The sequence below is a fragment of the Quercus suber genome, unplaced genomic scaffold, assembly GCF_002906115.3.
Source record: "Quercus suber isolate HL8 unplaced genomic scaffold, Cork oak 2.0 scaffold_142, whole genome shotgun sequence".
NCBI lineage: Eukaryota > Viridiplantae > Streptophyta > Magnoliopsida > Fagales > Fagaceae > Quercus > Quercus suber.
The window spans coordinates 174,018-192,025 of record NW_027069603.1 but is presented as its reverse complement, the minus strand read 5'-3'; the positions used below and the strand labels follow the sequence as shown (position 1 = coordinate 192,025).

Below are 18,008 nucleotides of genomic sequence, written 5' to 3'. Positions count from 1 at the left end.
TTGAATAGATGTCATAGTGTATTAATTTATACTAAGTTTGTGGTCCGAGGACCTGTCATAACTTAGTTTCTGTTTAATACTTCAATAGATGTCATAGTGTATTAATTTTCACTAAGTTTGTGGTTCGAGGACCTGTCATAACTTAGTTTCTGTTTAATACTTTAATAGATGTCATAGTGTATTAATTTTCACTAAGTTTGTGGTCCGAGGACCTGTCATAACTTAGTTTCTGTTTAATACTTCAATAGATGTCATAGTGTATTAATTTTCACTTCTGTTTAATACTTCAATAGATGTCATAGTGTATTAATTTTTACTAAGTTTGTGGTTCGAGAACCTGTCATAACTTAGTTTCTGTTTAATATTTCAATAGATGTCATAGTGTATTAATTTCCACTAAGTTTATGGTCCGAGGACCTGACATAACTTAGTTTCTGTTTAATACTTCAATAGATGTCATAGTGTATTTCTGTTTAATATTTCAATAGATGTTATAGCGTATTAATTTTCACTAAGTTTGTGGTTCAAGGACCTATCATAACTTAGTTTCTGTTTAATACTTCAATAGATGTCATAGTGTATTAATTTCCTCATAACTTAGTTTTTGTTTAATACTTCAATAAATGTCATAGTGTATTAATTTCCACTAAGTTTGTAATCTGAAGACCTGACATAATTTAGTTTCTGTTTAATACTTCAATAGATGTCATAGTGTATTAATTTCCACTAAGTTTATGGTCCGAGGACCTGTCATAACTTAGTTTCTGTTTAATACTTCAATAGATGTCATAGTGTATTAATTTCCACTAAGTTTGTGGTCCGAGGACCTTTCATAACTTAGTTTCTGTTTAATACTTCAATAGATGTCATAGTGTATTAATTTCCACTAAGTTTGTAGTCTGAGGACCTGTCATAACTTAGTTTCTGTTTAAGACTTCAATAGATGTCATAGTGTATTAATTTCCACTAAGTTTGTGGTCTGAGGACCTGACATAACTTAATTTTTGTTTAATACTTCAATAGACTGAGAAACACAAGTTGCGGAATTAGAATAAATTGTAAAATGAGGTAAAACAGAACTGTTTTTATTACTAATAATACCTCTTTAGGTTGCTTATATTCCAGGGATGGAGTACAATTTTTTCATCCAAATCCTCTAAGTAATAAGCACCTATTCCTGCTACAGATGTGATACGATACGTTCCTTCCCACTTAGGCCCTAACTTTCCCCAGGCTGGATTTTTGGTAGTTCCCAAGACTTTTCTCAATACCAAATCTCCTGGGGCCAACAACCTCAACTTGACATTTGCATCATAATTCATAACCTTGGTTTAGCTTGTGTTGGTAGAAGGCCAATTAAACCATCGCATTCTCTCGTCTTTCGTCTATCAAGTCTAGATTCTTCTTCAACAGTTCATCATTTCCATCCGAGGTGAAAGTACTGGTCCTTAGTGTGGGAAAACCCGTTTCAAGAGGAATCACAGCCTCAGCCCCATACGTCATTGAAAATGGGGTTTCACCTGTTGACCGTCGAGGCGTTGTTCGATACGTCCAGAGGACATGCAGCAGTTCCTCCACCCATTTTCCTTTTGCATCATCCAATCTTTTTTTAAGCCCACCCACTATGACCTTGTTGATAGCCTCGATCTGCCCATTTTCTTATGGATAGGCCGGAGTGGAATATTTGTTCTTTATCCCCAAATCAGAACAATACTTTCTAAAAGTCTTGCTGTCAAATTGAAGGCCATTATCTGAGATGAGAGCTTGAGGAACCCCGAATCGAGTAATGATATTTTTCCAGACAAACCTCTTGACATTCACATCCCTGATATTGGCCAGAGGCTCAGCTTTGACCCACTTCGTAAAATAGTCTATGCCAACTAGCTGATATTTTCTATTTCCTACCACTTTAGGGAAATGGCCAACGATATCCAAGCCCCACTGAGCAAAAGTCCAAGGACTAGAAAGAGGATTAAGAACTCCCCCCGGCTGATGGATGTTCGATGCGAACCTTTGACATTGATCACACTTCCTAACATATTTCTGTGCTTCTTTTTGCATGCCTGGCCACCAATACCCCTAAGTAATTACCCGGTGAGATAGAGACCTTCCTCTAGTGTGACTCCCACAAATCCCTTCATGTAGCTCTTCTAGAAGTGCCTCTGAGGTTTCGAGGTGTACACAAAGTAGATATGGCCCAGAGAAAAAGTGTTTGTATAACTTTTTGTCCTCGGACAGCCAAAACCGAGAAGCTTTTCGTCATATCTTTTCAGCTTCTGATTTGTCCTCGAGCAGTATATCCTTCTCAAGGAACAACAATATAGGATCCATCCAACTACGCGCCGAATTGATTTGATTGACCTGAAGCGAGTCCCTCGTTACTGGGGTGGGTGCGTTTAAGTCTCCAACCATTATCACTCGGGGCAAGTTTTACGCCAAGGAGGTAGTAAGGGTAGCCAAAGAGTCTGCATGGGCATTTCTGCTCCTAGGGACATGAGTTACTTCAAAAAATTCAAAATTTACTTGCATATGCCTAACTTGGCCCAAGTACTCCTACATTCTTGTGTCTCGAGCTTCCAACTCCCCTCTAACCTGGCCCATAACCAGTCTCGAGTCCGAGAAAATCTCCACTGTTTTTCCACCTAGTTTCTTGACCATCGCCATCCCCATTAATAGAGATTCATACTCTGCTTCGTTGTTAGTAGCTGAGAATCCCAACCTCAAAGACTTCTTGATAGTGACCTTTACAGGAGATATCAGAACCAGCCCCACTCTTGACCCCTGCTGGTTTGTTGCTCCATCCACATACACTTTCCAAGATGAGGTATGTTGCATGGAGATAAGGCCAACTGATTTTTCATCCATGCCATGTGGGCTTGCTTCTATTTCTTCTTCAAGGCCTTCAGCAAATTCAGCTACCAGGTTGGCGAGAACTTGACCCTTCACAGAGGTACGAGGCATATACTTAATATCAAAAGCCCCTAAAATTGTGCCCTACTTGGTAATCTTGCCAGTGTAGTCTGCACTCCGAAGTATCGCTTTGAGCGGATACTGAGTTAGGACAACCACAGTGTATGCCTGGAAATAATGGGGAAGTTTCCTTGTAGTGTGCACCACTACCAAAATGGCATTTTCTAATGGCAAATAACGTACCTCAGCCTCATGAAGCGACTTGCTCACGTACTAAACTGGTACGCCATTATCTACTTGTATCAGAACAAAACTGATTGCATAGGTAGCTATCGCCAAGTAGGAAAAAAAGGACTTCATCCACCTAAGGACTAGACATAATGGGTGGCCGAGATAGATATTCTTTAAGCTGCTGAAATGCCAAGGTGCACTCCTCGGTCCATTCGAATCCTTTCCACTTGTGAAGTAAAAGGAAAAAAGGTCTGCACCTATCCGCCGACCTGGATATGAATCTATTCAAAGTAGCGGTCATCCCAGTCAACCTCTGGACCTCCTTGGGATTCCGAGGTGGTTGCAAGCTACTTATGGCTCTAATTTGGTCGGGGTTCACTTCAATTCCTCGGTGAGTCACCATGTAGCCCAAAAACTTTCCTAAACTTACCCCGAATGGGCACTTAGACGCGTTCAATCGCAGTTTGTGCTTCCTTAAAATCTCAAAAATGTTGGTGAGGTCTATCACATGCTCGACCACTTCCCTACTTTTCACCACCATATCATCAATATAGACTTCGATGCTCCTGCCCAACTGTGGCTCAAACATCTTCGTCATCATCCGTTGGTAAGTAGACCCCGCATTCTTCAAGCCAAAAAGCATTACCTTGTAGTGATAATTTCTAGTGGAAGTGAGAAAAGCGGTCTTTTCTTGATCATCCAATGCCAGTGGGATCTAATGATAGCCCTGAAAGGCATCTAGGAAGCTCAGCCGAGGGTGGCCTACTGTTGCATCCACCAACTGGTCTATACGGGGCATAGGAAAAAGGTCTTTTGGACAAGCTCTATTAAGGTCCGTGAAATCAACACACATGCACCATTTTCCATTTTTATTTTTCACCATGACCGTATTAGCCAACCATTGAGGGTAAAACACCTCTTTGATAACCCCTGCCTATTTGAGCTTGGTCACCTCGTCTCTGATAGCCTCGACATGTACTTTGGACAAATGCCGAGGTGGCTGTTTCTTCAAAATAACAGAGGGATTGACATTCAAATGATGACAAATGAAGTCTGGATCCACCCCTAGGCTTTGTAGGCATTCCATACAAACACATCAATATTTCTCCTAAGGACCTCAACCAATTGCTCCTTCTCCAACAAAGGCAACTGTGCTCCAACCTGAAAGTACTTATCTAGATCATCCCCAACACTCACCCTCTCCAAATTCTCACACTCTGCTTCATCGGTGGATGTGCTGAGGAGGGTTGCCAGAGTCTTTGATTACTATAAGTCATTCTCGGCTGTGGCCGAAGTATTTGCCTCTGGCCGATGTTGAATGGCCGTTATCAGGCATTGCCTGGCCATGGCTTGATTTCCCAATATTTCTAACACCTGGCCTCCTGATGGATATTTCACCTTTTGATGAAGAGTAGAAGAAACAGCCTCTAAGGTATGCAGCCAGAGCCTACCCAAAATAGCCGTATACGGAGAAAAAACATCTACCACAATGAAATCTACCTCCACCACATCTGAGCTAGTCTGCACAGGTAATCTAATCATACCTATCGGAATGACCGATTTACCTTCAAAACTCACCAACGGGGAGCTATAGGCTGTCAGATCCTAGGGTCTCAAATTTAGCCCCCTAAACAGGTTAGGATACATCATCTCAGCTGCACTTCCCTCATCAACCATCACCCTTCTCACATCATACCCCCCGATCCTAAGTGTAACCACCAAAGCGTCATCATGTGGTTGTATAGTTCCTCTCTTGTCTTCATCCGAAAAGCCCAACACCAGTGAGGTATCCAGCCTGGCTCTTTTCGGCATTGAACTGGAGCCCTTATCCAAACAATGAGACACAGACATTACCTTGGAGGGGCAAGACCTGGTTCTTCTTGGGGTGGCAAATATAACGTTTATCGTGCCTAAGGGGGGTCCTGAAGAAGCATCTCCCCGAAATGTCAAACCTGCCTGACTTCCTCGGCCACTGGAATGATGCAGAAGCTGGGTCAATTTCCCTTCTCGGACCAACTGATCCAAATGGTCCCATAAATTTCTACAATCTTCAGTAGTATGTCTATGATCCTAGTGATATTGGCAGTAAAGGTTTTGATTACGTTTCTCAGGATCCCCTGCCATCCTATTAGGCCATCTGAAAAATGGCTCATTTTTTATCTTCTCCAGAACCTGTTGTACTGGTTCTCGGAACACGGCGTTAACCACCTGAGAATTAGCAGATCCTAGTTGCCCCCCAAAGTCCTTCTGAGGTCGGTTATTGTTGTACCTGTCCGACCTGAAATCCCTCCTCTCCTAAGGGATTACCTTGGACTTTCCTTTACCCTATATCTGATCCTCCTCTACTCTTCTATATTTGTTAATCCGATCCATAAGCTAACGCACGTTGGTAACAAGTTTACCAGTCAGAGATTTCCTCAGACCATGCTCGGTTGAAAGGCCAACCTTAAAAGTATTAATAGCGACATCATCATAGGCTCCATCTACTTCGTTGAACATTTCCCAGTATCTATCAGAATAGGCCTTCAAGGTTTCCCCCTCCCACATAGACATGGATAATAACAATCCCAAAGGCTAAAGCGGGCACCAAAAGCTTGGGTGAGCTTCTCAAAGGAGCCAATGGAATTCGCTCTTAGCCCGTGAACCATCTCATCGCCACTGGACTCAGGCTAGATGGGAAGACCTTACACATCAAGGCCTTATCCTTAGCATGAACAGCCATTCTCTGACTGAAATGGATAACATGTTCCACTGGATCTGTTCAACCATTATAAATGGTGAACGCGGGTTGATGGAATCGCCGAGGAAGATCTGCATCCTCAATACGTCGCGTGAAGGGCGACTTGGAAACTTGACTCAAAGCTTTGTTCAGGGCGTTATTCCCTACACCCTTGCGAGGCGAACTCTTATACTCTCGTCTACGGTGGTATTCCTCATCATAGGAAAAAGATTCACTGGGCGGAGTTCTTGACTTTTGCCTATAACTGGTGTCATCTGACTCCTCAGAAGATTGCCTAGAGTTGTGAGACCTACGCCTTCATCACTCGTGTCGCAATTCCCTTTTCAATTTGTTAATCTCACATTGCATGTCCCCATCGTTCTTTACATGGGAAATATGGCTTTTCCCCCGAGAATGACTTCCATTAGTGTGGAAGGTTCGCATGCTTCCCTCACGATCCCCTCCTTGTTCAAGGACTACCAACGGATTACCATGCTGAAACCCCCTGGACTCTGCCTGGTGTGGATTAACATCCATCTGCTGTGGGTCCACTACTGGCTGTTGCAGTGCTCCCCCTTCTATCACAACCGCTGCACTTGCCTTTCCCTACAAATAGATCAAGCTCTTCCCACAGACGACGCCAATTGTAGGGACTCAAATTGGATCAGACCTAGAATAGGGATAGGTTTCTATCCCAACAAGCCCAAATAATAAAATTTTAGAGAATGGGTAAAAGAACTAGTTCCATTCAATAGAAAAGGTCATGATCATTATGCAGCAAAGGATGCTTTAAACTAATCAAATGATAAAAACTCTCCTCGGCTAGGTCTTAGGGGATATCTTTCTGGGTTCTATTTTTTTTTTTCTCTCTCTTCCTCCTCTTTCTAATGTCTTCCATTTTCAGGTTATATACCACGTTCCTCACCCCATTCGTACCGTACACGTGTAGGTTCTATTCTGGGAATTCCTTTTTGTCCCATCCAGCACCTCCCAGAACCTTTGCTCAGCAGCTATAAGGCTGCTTGGTTACTGTTCAGGTATCACCTCCACATTAATGCGGCCAGAGAGTTAGTTGGGAAGCATTTAATGTGGAGGTAGCAGCTTTAGAAGATATTTGTTATCTCTCCCAATTCCTCCTTTGTTCTACATTCACTTTCCAATTCTAATACAACTTTGCGGAGTACCTTGAATAGTGAAATAGTTACATCCACCTCGGACTATGGTATTCGAGGTGGATCTTATCCTCGGACGCGTTTTGGGCCACTATATATGACTTCCATCCCTTTTTCTTATACTACTCCCACAATATCTTTCTTTAACCATCCTCAGCCAAGCGAATGTCCTCGAACTGGGCCGTTGGACCACAAGCCCATTTTCTACGATTTCCACATCATCTTTTTGGATAATCGACCCCACAAGTATATATATATATATATATATATATATTTAACATTTGGTAACTATTCCGTGCATCGCACAGACTAGTTAATAATATAAATAAGCATTTGAGATAGGCATTATTCTCATAAATGGTATGCAAGGCCATGTATGACTGGTATATGGATTTTTTTAGGGCCCACAATTTTATTTTTTATTTTTCTTGAGAATGAAGACTAATCCGTTTATTATCAAAGACTGAGTAAATCAGCCATGAGTACAGGTTCAACGTCTAGTGGAATATCTTCCATCTAGACTAACAAAGGAGGAGAAAGAGGTACCCGTCTCGCAAGTGAGTAGGCTGCCTTGTTACATTGACGACGTACATGAGAGAATTGCACATCAGTAAAATGTGAGGCTAGGAATAGGATGTCACTTGCTAAATGGCTGAACTGAGCAAGAGAGCTGGTATCGTTCCTCAAATTCTGCATCAAGACTACTAAGTCCCTTCTAAAACAACTCTATTGATCCCAATTTCCACCGCTAGTTCTAGTGCCCTTCTTGTTGCCAAAGTCTTGACCTTAACCACTAAATAAGGTAAAAGTACCAATTGTGAGAGCGATACCATGACCAAAACTTCAGAGTTTCAAATGACAACCCCAAGTCCTGCATTATCCTCCTTTTCAAATATCGCCCCATCAAAGTTAATTTTGTACCACTGCCTTCTCCAGGACCTTGACAAGATTATATGTAGGTATCCCCAATCTTAGGTTGTTCCTACGGTTCCACAAATCCCATACAACCCAACAAAACAATTCTGGTTCAGCCTTCTCTGCAAGTATGATTTTGAAGAAATCAGTGAAGGTTGTGGCCTGTTTCAAAGTGCTGCGATTCCATTGTGTTTTTGTATTCCACAAATGTACAAGCTTTGGGCAGCCATATAAAGCATGCAACACGTCTTCCTAATGGGATTTGCATTGCTCACACAGGTTTTCCTTAAGTGCCTTTCTCTGCATTAGATTGGTCTTAGTTGGAAGAGAGTTTTTGCATGATCACCACACAAAATTACGGACCTTGCCAGGGATATCAAGGCTCCAAATTGTTGTCCATAAGGGCTTCATCGAATCCGTGTTAGAGGGACCAGGTTGCTGCTGCAAAGTCTCATTCTACAAGAACTTATATCCTGACTTAATCGTGTAATCACCATCAGGGGTAAAAGGCCAGGTTAAGACATCTCTCTGTTGGGACTTGCATAAAGGAATTTTCTTGATCATTGTTGCTTCAAACTCATAGAATGTAATCTAGAATATCTTCATTCCAAAGTCACTGTTGTTGGTCAATCAGATAGCTCACCTTGGCCTCTGCTTGCCTGTGCATAATAGGCGAGATAATCTTGGGGTTTTTTTTTGCAGGAATCCAACTATCACCCCAGATTCTGACCGAGTGCCCATCACCAATCCTCCACCTGGCCCCCTTCCTTATCACTTCCCTGCCTCTGACAATGCTCTTCCACATGTAAGAAGCAGTACTTGGAACCTTTGCCTACATCACAGAACAATCTAGAAAGAATTTTGGCTTGAAAACTTGATAAAATTAAGAGTGCTCATCATGCAGTAATCTCCAAGTTTGTTTAGCCAAAAGCGCATCGTTGAACAAAGATAAATCCTTAAACCTCATACCCCCTTGTGCTTTTGGTTTGCACAGCTCCTACCACTTAATCCAGTGGATTTTACGGCTGTCTCCACTCTGCCCCTAGAAGAATTTGCGAATAAGCGCCTCAATTTCATGGCATAGGGTCACAGGTAACTTGAAGCATGACATTGTATAAGTGGGGAGTGCTTGAACCACGGCTTTAATCAAGATTTCACAGGTAACTTGAAGCATGACATCGTATAAGTGTGATAAAATTTTACCTTCCCACCCCCTGCAATTTTTTCTAGATCTGCTGTTTTATCTTTGCAAAGCTATCTTTCTTCCATCTGCCAATAAAAAGAGGGTAAGCCCAAGTAACTCTCATACTAGTGGATGACCGGCACACCAACGGTTTGTTTGATCACATCTTGCATGTCTTGGGGTGTTGATTTACTAAAAAAGAGGCTTGTCTTGGACCTATTTATTTTTTGGCCTGATGCTCTTTCATAGCTCGCTAGCAAGTCTAACAGCTTTTGGCATTCTTCTTCCTTAGCCCTGTAGAAAATTAGGTTATCATTTGCAAAAAAGAAATGTGTTAGTCGAGGTCCAGCTTTGCAAATAGATACACCCCTAATTTCATTATCCCTTGCAGCTGTGCTAATCAGCCCATGTAGGCCTTCGATACACATTAGGAAGAGGTAAAGGGACAGAGGGTCGCCTTGTTGAAGACCTCCAGTGGGGATAATGTGTCCATGAGGTTCGCCATTTATCAGGACTGAATATGTAGCCGATGTAATGCACTCCATCATAAGTTTAACCCATCGTTCATGAAACGCCGTCTTCACCAAGACTTGTTGCATATAGCCCCATTCAACCCTATTGTAGGCTCTGCTCATATCTAGTTTCAAAGTCATATATCCTGTCTTCCAAGTCTAGTGGTTTCTTATATAGTGAAGAGTCTCAAAAGCAGCTAAAACGTTATTTGAAATCAACATTTCTAACATGAAAACACTTTGCAGTTTGGATATTCCACAAAAAATAATTAATTAAAATTCTCAAATCCCACAAAAGGTCAATAGCTCTACTACTAACGGGTATTCCATCTAAACAACAGGCCTACCCTTTTGAGAATTAACTACAAAGGTTCGATAAATGCCTTTTTTTTTTTTTTCTTTTTTCTTTTTTAAGGAAATCGTAAATTTGCAGAATGAGTTATGGACTTAACTTAAGGTACATTTTCTATATTTCTTGAGAAAGTAGTTTTGTGCCATGTCTTAACTTTACTCTCTTTGTTCCATCCAAAAAAAAAAAAAAAGCAACTTTACTCTCTGGGTTATGGGACTTCGAGAATGAAAACGAATACCAACCTCGCGCAGAAAAGCCATGGATCTACAAGCTCATGAGTCAGTCATGACGGTCACTGGGTAGTCTTGCTTCAAATATTAGCGACCAAAAGCCCAAAAAGCCCATCTTATTGCCTGCGAGTCGTGTTAATATATAAACTTTGTTTGCACGGACTACAAGGACCCTTAGCTTGAGGCTTTGTCGCTTTGAGATAGTCTTTTGGTTTTTTTGGGTGGAGAATCAGAGGCTTTGAGATAGTCCAATCTTGGAAGTGGGTTCATCTTCTTCGGTTTATATTAATGGGCTTGTTCAGATTCTGAATTTATAAAGTTTAAGGGAGGTACAAAGAGCCTGACCCACAAAACCACTACGTTTGGCAATTGGATCGTTGTCCAATCCAATGGAGCAAATTATTATTAGTATTAGTTATAACATAATAATAGAACAACATAACAAAAGAATAACAACCGACCTTAGCTCAGTTGGTAGAGCGGAGGACTGTAGTGGAAAATACCTTAGATATCCTTAGGTCGCTGGTTCGAATCCGGCAGGTCGGATTTTTTTTTTTTATGAATTTAAATTTTACCTCTAATCTATATACCCAATCCCTTTGTGCTTCTTCTTTTTATTTTTTTGGTTTCTCAGTCTAGAAAATCTAAAAGATTGAGCAACTTTTCAACCATTATTTAAAGGAAGTATTTATCAAAATCATAATTATAGAAAAAGTTGGTGATATTAACTACAAAAATTGATTATTAAATTTCAGGCATTACCCTCTCATTTCCTGTGAAAGAGGAAGCACGTCTACATGTTATGAATCTTATGGTGGATGACCTAATGAACAAATCTACATAAATTTTTCATTGATAACCCTACACATTATTTCTGATCTGAATGTGATAAATTTGTTATAAATTTTGCCAACTCAAAAATTAAACTTACCGCTTTGATTTGGAAGCCAGATGGGTGTAGCAAATTGAGGAGAAATGCTCTTCCACATGTTTCAGGGAATATGCCTTTCTTATCTCAATCTCCTAGCTTGGATTTGAATCCAGTCAGTAAAAGCTCATGAAAGCTTTTCTTGAATACCCTTAAATACAAGTCACCACGATAATGCAGCTGCTATCTCCCACATGGCTTCTCCTACTCCTAGCAAAAGAAAATGAAAACTCTTTAAAAGATCCCCTTGTGGGCTTTGTCCCACATTACTAAGGAGGGAATTGGATGTTGGTGTTAATAAGAGCCTAAACTACTTTGGAAGTTAGTTTAAGAGTCATCATCAATTCTAGCAATAGGTGATGATTTGTTGAAGCATTTGGCATGTCTTTTATGGTTTGTACAAAATAAGATAGGGACAATATCATCATACTTTAGTTGCTTTTGCTAACTTTTCTCTCGCATTATTCAACTTTTGCAACTAGTTTAGGTGCGTGAGTTGAGGAAGTCATCGTCTCTTTTGTATTCTGTATAAGCTTCCCATCCATTGCAAGAGTATACAAGTGCAAGGGACATAAGAAGTAAGAATGATATTGTGGTGTGTGTTAAAATGTTTGTATAATGTTTTAATATCAATAAAATTATTATCTTTTATTGGGAAATTCTATTTGTATTCTTAATGAGTGTGGTGAGACTAATTATAAAAAAAAAAATTCAATAAAATTCTTTCTTTATGAGAGTAGATTTATTATTCAGATAAAACTTCTGCAAAGAGTAATCTTAATAGTTTAGAGTACTCCTTTTAGGGTATATTTGGGATTTACACTAATAAGTTCTTCATCAATTCCCCTCTTTCTCATTGATTACTTAAAAAAAAAAAAAAATTGATTGCTGAGTCCTGTTTTCATTTTTCCCATATGTTCCTTCTCTTGGGCATTGCAATCAAGTGAGAGAGGGTAAGGAACAAAGCATAGAAAAAAATCATAAAAAATTGATTGAATCTTCTGCAATTGTTATTCAAGGCAAAACAATCATCATCTCATAAATTCCAAATTTTATTTTTAATAATCCATGTGTGTGGGGCTGTGATTTGCACGTATTCTTCTACTTTTGCAAGTGGTGTGCATGCACGATGGGCTTACCCGAGATTAAGGGCATGCCCGGTGTGATTTGAGCATACGTTTCCATGTATTTTAAGATGAATTTTAGATGCTACTTATTTTATTTTAAATAATAAAATGAGAAATAATCCTATATCTTAAAATGCTTTTTTTTTTTCAAATATTTTAAAATATATTTGTATGCGTAAGAAAGAAAAATAAGGTTAGACATGAATAAATCCATTTAAAGATGGGACTTGGGAGTAGCCTCAATTGATGAAAAGATGAGAGAGAGTCACTAAGTCACTTGTTGAGATGGTTTGGTTATGCTCAAATGCGAGCGAGTAATTAACTGATAAAAAAGAGTGAATTGATTCAAATAGAGGGGAACGAAAAAAAAAAAAGTAGAAAAATACCAAAAATAATATTAGTAATAGTAATTAAAAAAAAAGGACATATCAAATAGGAGAGTAACAAAAGGTATAACTTTAGATAGAAAAAAATGATAGAAAATAATTCCATCTAATTTGTCAAAGAACCATTGCCAACCTTAAATTTTAAGACTAAGACCTTGTTGTTATTGTTGTTGTTCTTGCATGAAAGAAGGACACTACCATATTTTCCACTTACATCTCTTGTGGCGTTTCTTCTTTCTTTCTCTTAGTTTTCCTTGTCACCATAAATTCTCAATCTTTCAATTTCAAGCTTGCATATCTCTTTATTGTAAGTATTTCAAAGTGTTAGACTTATGGTTAAGCGATTAAATTCACCATTTCCTGATAGCTTAAGTTTTTAGGACAATCGATAATTTAACATGGTATCAGAACAGGAGATCCTAAGTTCGTTCCATGGCTTTACTCTACCTCCCATTTAAAATGTTAAATTCCCACTTGTTAGGTTCTCACTTATTAAGGGGAAGTTTAGGCCCACAAGTGAGAGGAAGTGTTAGACTTATGGTTAAGTGATTAAATTCACAATTTCCTAACAGTTTAAGCTTTTGAAACAATTGGTAACTTAACACAAAGTTCAAATAATATTATTTCAAATTTTAAATTTATAACTATGCTCTATCTTTTAAAGTTTATGTTGTATGTGTTTTATGTTTCTATTATTATTATCCCCTGTTTAAATTATATTATTCTCTAATTTTATATAATGCTCTTTATATTTTAAGGTTATTATCTTTTACTATATATATATATATATATCACATTTTCTTTTACACTACTTGATGTTCACTAGTTTACACAATGTCTACAATTTGTAAAGCTAGGTATATCCACATTTTATAAAGGATGTCTACGCTTTACATTGAGTGTGTATTCAGGGGTTGCTTGATGTATTTGGGGGCCTAAGAGCATCCACATCAGTGGATGCAAAGTCTTGCAAAATACAAAAGACCTTTCATTTTACACATTTTGACCAAAAAAACACCCACATCTGTAAGTGTAAAATTGTGCATAGATGCACAAGTGCTATAGTAACTGTACACATCTATGCACAATTTTACACCTATTGATGTGGGTGCTTTTTTAGTAAAAATGTGTAAAATGAAGGGTTTTTTGTATTTTGCAAAACTTTGCATCTACTGATGTAAATGCTCTTATGCCCTCAAATACATCAAGAAACCCCTAAATACACACTCAATGTAAAGCGTAGATATCCTTTATAAAATGTGGATATATGCACGGTTACTGTAGCACTTGCATTTAATATTTTAGTAATTTTCTCTCTCTCCTTTTCTCTGGTTGCTCTCACTCTCACTCTCACTCTCCTTTTTTCTCATTTGATCAAATCATCAAACCACTACCACCGATCAAATCATCACCTGATCAAATCATCTCTCACCACCGCCACCAATCGCCACCGCCCTGATCTCTCGACGATCATCGATCGCCCTAATCTTTCACCAATCGCCTAATCAAATCATTTCTCATTGTTTGATCAGTGGGTTTTCTGGTAGAGGGGTTGATCTCACTGCAGCTCACGCCGATCACCATTGCTATCTTTTTTCTATGTTTGATGGTTTTGGGATTTTGATGGTTTTGATTAGTGGGTTTGGTGATTGTGATTAGTGGGTTTTGATGATTTTGATCAGTGGGTTTTGGTTAGTGGGTTTTGATGAATTAGATTAGTGGTTTTGGGATTTTGATGGGTGGTTTGATAATGGAGGGCGGCTTGATGATGGTGGTTGTGTGGGTTGATAATGGAGGTTGGGTTGATGATCACTGCTACTCTAATCATTGATGGTGGCTGGGTATTGAGTCAAGAATGAATATTTTATTAAATAAATGTATAGAATAAACAATCTAATGTGAGTATTTTGTAAAAGCGGGTTTGTAAAATAGAAAAAACATATTTTTTCTTGCAAAATGGACAGAAATTATACAACTACTAATGCGGATACTCTAAGGCGAAAATTGAAATTGAGGTCTTTTATATATTTAAATATGACTTTTAAAAAATTAAATATTATTTAAATTCTATTATCTTGTTGTAAATGCAAAATTATTACTAATCAATATTCATGAACTATGTAGAATTTATTTTTTAGAAAGTCTATAGATACAAAAAATTTGACAAACTTTTCACACATGTTGATGCGATAGAATGATAGTGATAAGTAAAAGCGTGATGTTGGTGGTGAACCTAGGTAAAAACTAGTTAAAATTTGCCAACTCAACTATTATGAAATTAAAATGTTGTGAATTTTTTTTTGGGAGAAATGCTACATTCACATTATTTTTCACAATAAGTCCTAGGTGTTAATTTATTACTAGTTCTAATTTGAACTCATCATTAAAATTATTTTTTTTCCATTAATAATAACCTGCTATTTAGAATTTGTTGTAAATGTAGCATTTCTATTTCTAAAGAACCATTGCCAACCTTAAATTTTAAGACTAAGACCTTGTTGTTATTGTTGTTGTTCTTGCATGAAAGAAGGACACTACCATATTTTCCACTTACATCTCTTGTGGCGTTTCTTCTTTCTTTCTCTTAGTTTTCCTTGTCACCATAAATTCTCAATCTTTCAATTTCAAGCTTGCATATCTCTTTATTGTAAGTATTTCAAAGTGTTAGACTTATGGTTAAGCGATTAAATTCACCATTTCCTGATAGCTTAAGTTTTTAGGACAATCGATAATTTAACATGGTATCAGAACAGGAGATCCTAAGTTCGTTCCATGGCTTTACTCTACCTCCCATTTAAAATGTTAAATTCCCACTTGTTAGGTTCTCACTTATTAAGGGGAAGTTTAGGCCCACAAGTGAGAGGAAGTGTTAGACTTATGGTTAAGTGATTAAATTCACAATTTCCTAACAGTTTAAGCTTTTGAAACAATTGGTAACTTAACACAAAGTTCAAATAATATTATTTCAAATTTTAAATTTATAACTATGCTCTATCTTTTAAAGTTTATGTTGTATGTGTTTTATGTTTCTATTATTATTATCCCCTGTTTAAATTATATTATTCTCTAATTTTATATAATGCTCTTTATATTTTAAGGTTATTATCTTTTACTATATATATATATATATATCACATTTTCTTTTACACTACTTGATGTTCACTAGTTTACACAATGTCTACAATTTGTAAAGCTAGGTATATCCACATTTTATAAAGGATGTCTACGCTTTACATTGAGTGTGTATTCAGGGGTTGCTTGATGTATTTGGGGGCCTAAGAGCATCCACATCAGTGGATGCAAAGTCTTGCAAAATACAAAAGACCTTTCATTTTACACATTTTGACCAAAAAAACACCCACATCTGTAAGTGTAAAATTGTGCATAGATGCACAAGTGCTATAGTAACTGTACACATCTATGCACAATTTTACACCTATTGATGTGGGTGCTTTTTTAGTAAAAATGTGTAAAATGAAGGGTTTTTTGTATTTTGCAAAACTTTGCATCTACTGATGTAAATGCTCTTATGCCCTCAAATACATCAAGAAACCCCTAAATACACACTCAATGTAAAGCGTAGATATCCTTTATAAAATGTGGATATATGCACGGTTACTGTAGCACTTGCATTTAATATTTTAGTAATTTTCTCTCTCTCCTTTTCTCTGGTTGCTCTCACTCTCACTCTCACTCTCCTTTTTTCTCATTTGATCAAATCATCAAACCACTACCACCGATCAAATCATCACCTGATCAAATCATCTCTCACCACCGCCACCAATCGCCACCGCCCTGATCTCTCGACGATCATCGATCGCCCTAATCTTTCACCAATCGCCTAATCAAATCATTTCTCATTGTTTGATCAGTGGGTTTTCTGGTAGAGGGGTTGATCTCACTGCAGCTCACGCCGATCACCATTGCTATCTTTTTTCTATGTTTGATGGTTTTGGGATTTTGATGGTTTTGATTAGTGGGTTTGGTGATTGTGATTAGTGGGTTTTGATGATTTTGATCAGTGGGTTTTGGTTAGTGGGTTTTGATGAATTAGATTAGTGGTTTTGGGATTTTGATGGGTGGTTTGATAATGGAGGGCGGCTTGATGATGGTGGTTGTGTGGGTTGATAATGGAGGTTGGGTTGATGATCACTGCTACTCTAATCATTGATGGTGGCTGGGTATTGAGTCAAGAATGAATATTTTATTAAATAAATGTATAGAATAAACAATCTAATGTGAGTATTTTGTAAAAGCGGGTTTGTAAAATAGAAAAAACATATTTTTTCTTGCAAAATGGACAGAAATTATACAACTACTAATGCGGATACTCTAAGGCGAAAATTGAAATTGAGGTCTTTTATATATTTAAATATGACTTTTAAAAAATTAAATATTATTTAAATTCTATTATCTTGTTGTAAATGCAAAATTATTACTAATCAATATTCATGAACTATGTAGAATTTATTTTTTAGAAAGTCTATAGATACAAAAAATTTGACAAACTTTTCACACATGTTGATGCGGTAGAATGATAGTGATAAGTAAAAGCGTGATGTTGGTGGTGAACCTAGGTAAAAACTAGTTAAAATTTGCCAACTCAACTATTATGAAATTAAAATGTTGTGAATTTTTTTTTTTTTTGGAGAAATGCTACATTCACATTATTTTTCACAATAAGTCCTAGGTGTTAATTTATTACTAGTTCTAATTTGAACTCATCATTGAAATTATTTTCTTGCCATTAATAATAACCTGCTATTTAGAGTTTGTTGTAAATGTAGCATTTCTATTTCTCTTGTTTTCTTGTTTTTTATTTGAATATATATATATATATATATATATATATATAATTTTATTTATGGGCTTTTTTGTAAAAGCGGGTTTGTAAAATAGAAAAAACATATTTTTTCTTGCAAAATGGACAGAAATTATACAACTACTAATGCGGATACTCTAAGGCGAAAATTGAAATTGAGGTCTTTTATATATTTAAATATGACTTTTAAAAAATTAAATATTATTTAAATTCTATTATCTTGTTGTAAATGCAAAATTATTACTAATCAATATTCATGAACTATGTAGAATTTATTTTTTAGAAAGTCTATAGATACAAAAAATTTGACAAACTTTTCACACATGTTGATGCGATAGAATGATAGTGATAAGTAAAAGCGTGATGTTGGTGGTGAACCTAGGTAAAAACTAGTTAAAATTTGCCAACTCAACTATTATGAAATTAAAATGTTGTGAATTTTTTTTTGGGAGAAATGCTACATTCACATTATTTTTCACAATAAGTCCTAGGTGTTAATTTATTACTAGTTCTAATTTGAA

At 37.3% G+C, this 18,008-nt stretch overlaps 1 protein-coding gene and 1 non-coding gene across 2 annotated transcripts; one reads left to right on the top strand and one right to left on the bottom strand.

Annotated features, from left to right (window-relative positions):
- Positions 1–4,746: 4,746 nt before the first annotated feature.
- Positions 4,747–5,694, bottom strand: LOC136068924 (uncharacterized). The gene is made up of 3 exons (XM_065776783.1): positions 5,527–5,694; positions 5,314–5,436; positions 4,747–5,211 (listed from the first exon to the last, which is right to left on the bottom strand). Exons 1-3 carry the CDS (start codon positions 5,692–5,694, stop codon positions 4,747–4,749), a joined length of 756 nt encoding a protein of 251 aa, XP_065632855.1.
- A 4,986-nt stretch (positions 5,695–10,680) lies between these two features.
- TRNAY-GUA (transfer RNA tyrosine (anticodon GUA)) lies at positions 10,681–10,770 on the top strand. Its single transcript is given in 2 exon segments — positions 10,681–10,717; positions 10,735–10,770. It is a non-coding gene; the product is annotated as a tRNA-Tyr (tRNA).
- The last annotated feature ends 7,238 nt before the right edge of the window (positions 10,771–18,008 follow it).

What these genes read in the sequence shown, in the direction of transcription:
- LOC136068924 (XM_065776783.1), bottom strand. Translation starts at nt 5,694, where the DNA reads ATGTCTATGTGGGAGGGGGAAACCTTGAAGGCCTATTCTGATAGATAC. An exon ending in CTGGTAAACTTGTTACCAAC is followed by an intron (nt 5,437 to 5,526) that starts GTGCGTTAGCTT and finishes GTAATCCCTTAG; the next exon opens with GAGAGGAGGGATTTCAGGTC. An exon ending in TCCGAGAACCAGTACAACAG is followed by an intron (nt 5,212 to 5,313) that starts GTTCTGGAGAAG and finishes CAATATCACTAG; the next exon opens with GATCATAGACATACTACTGA.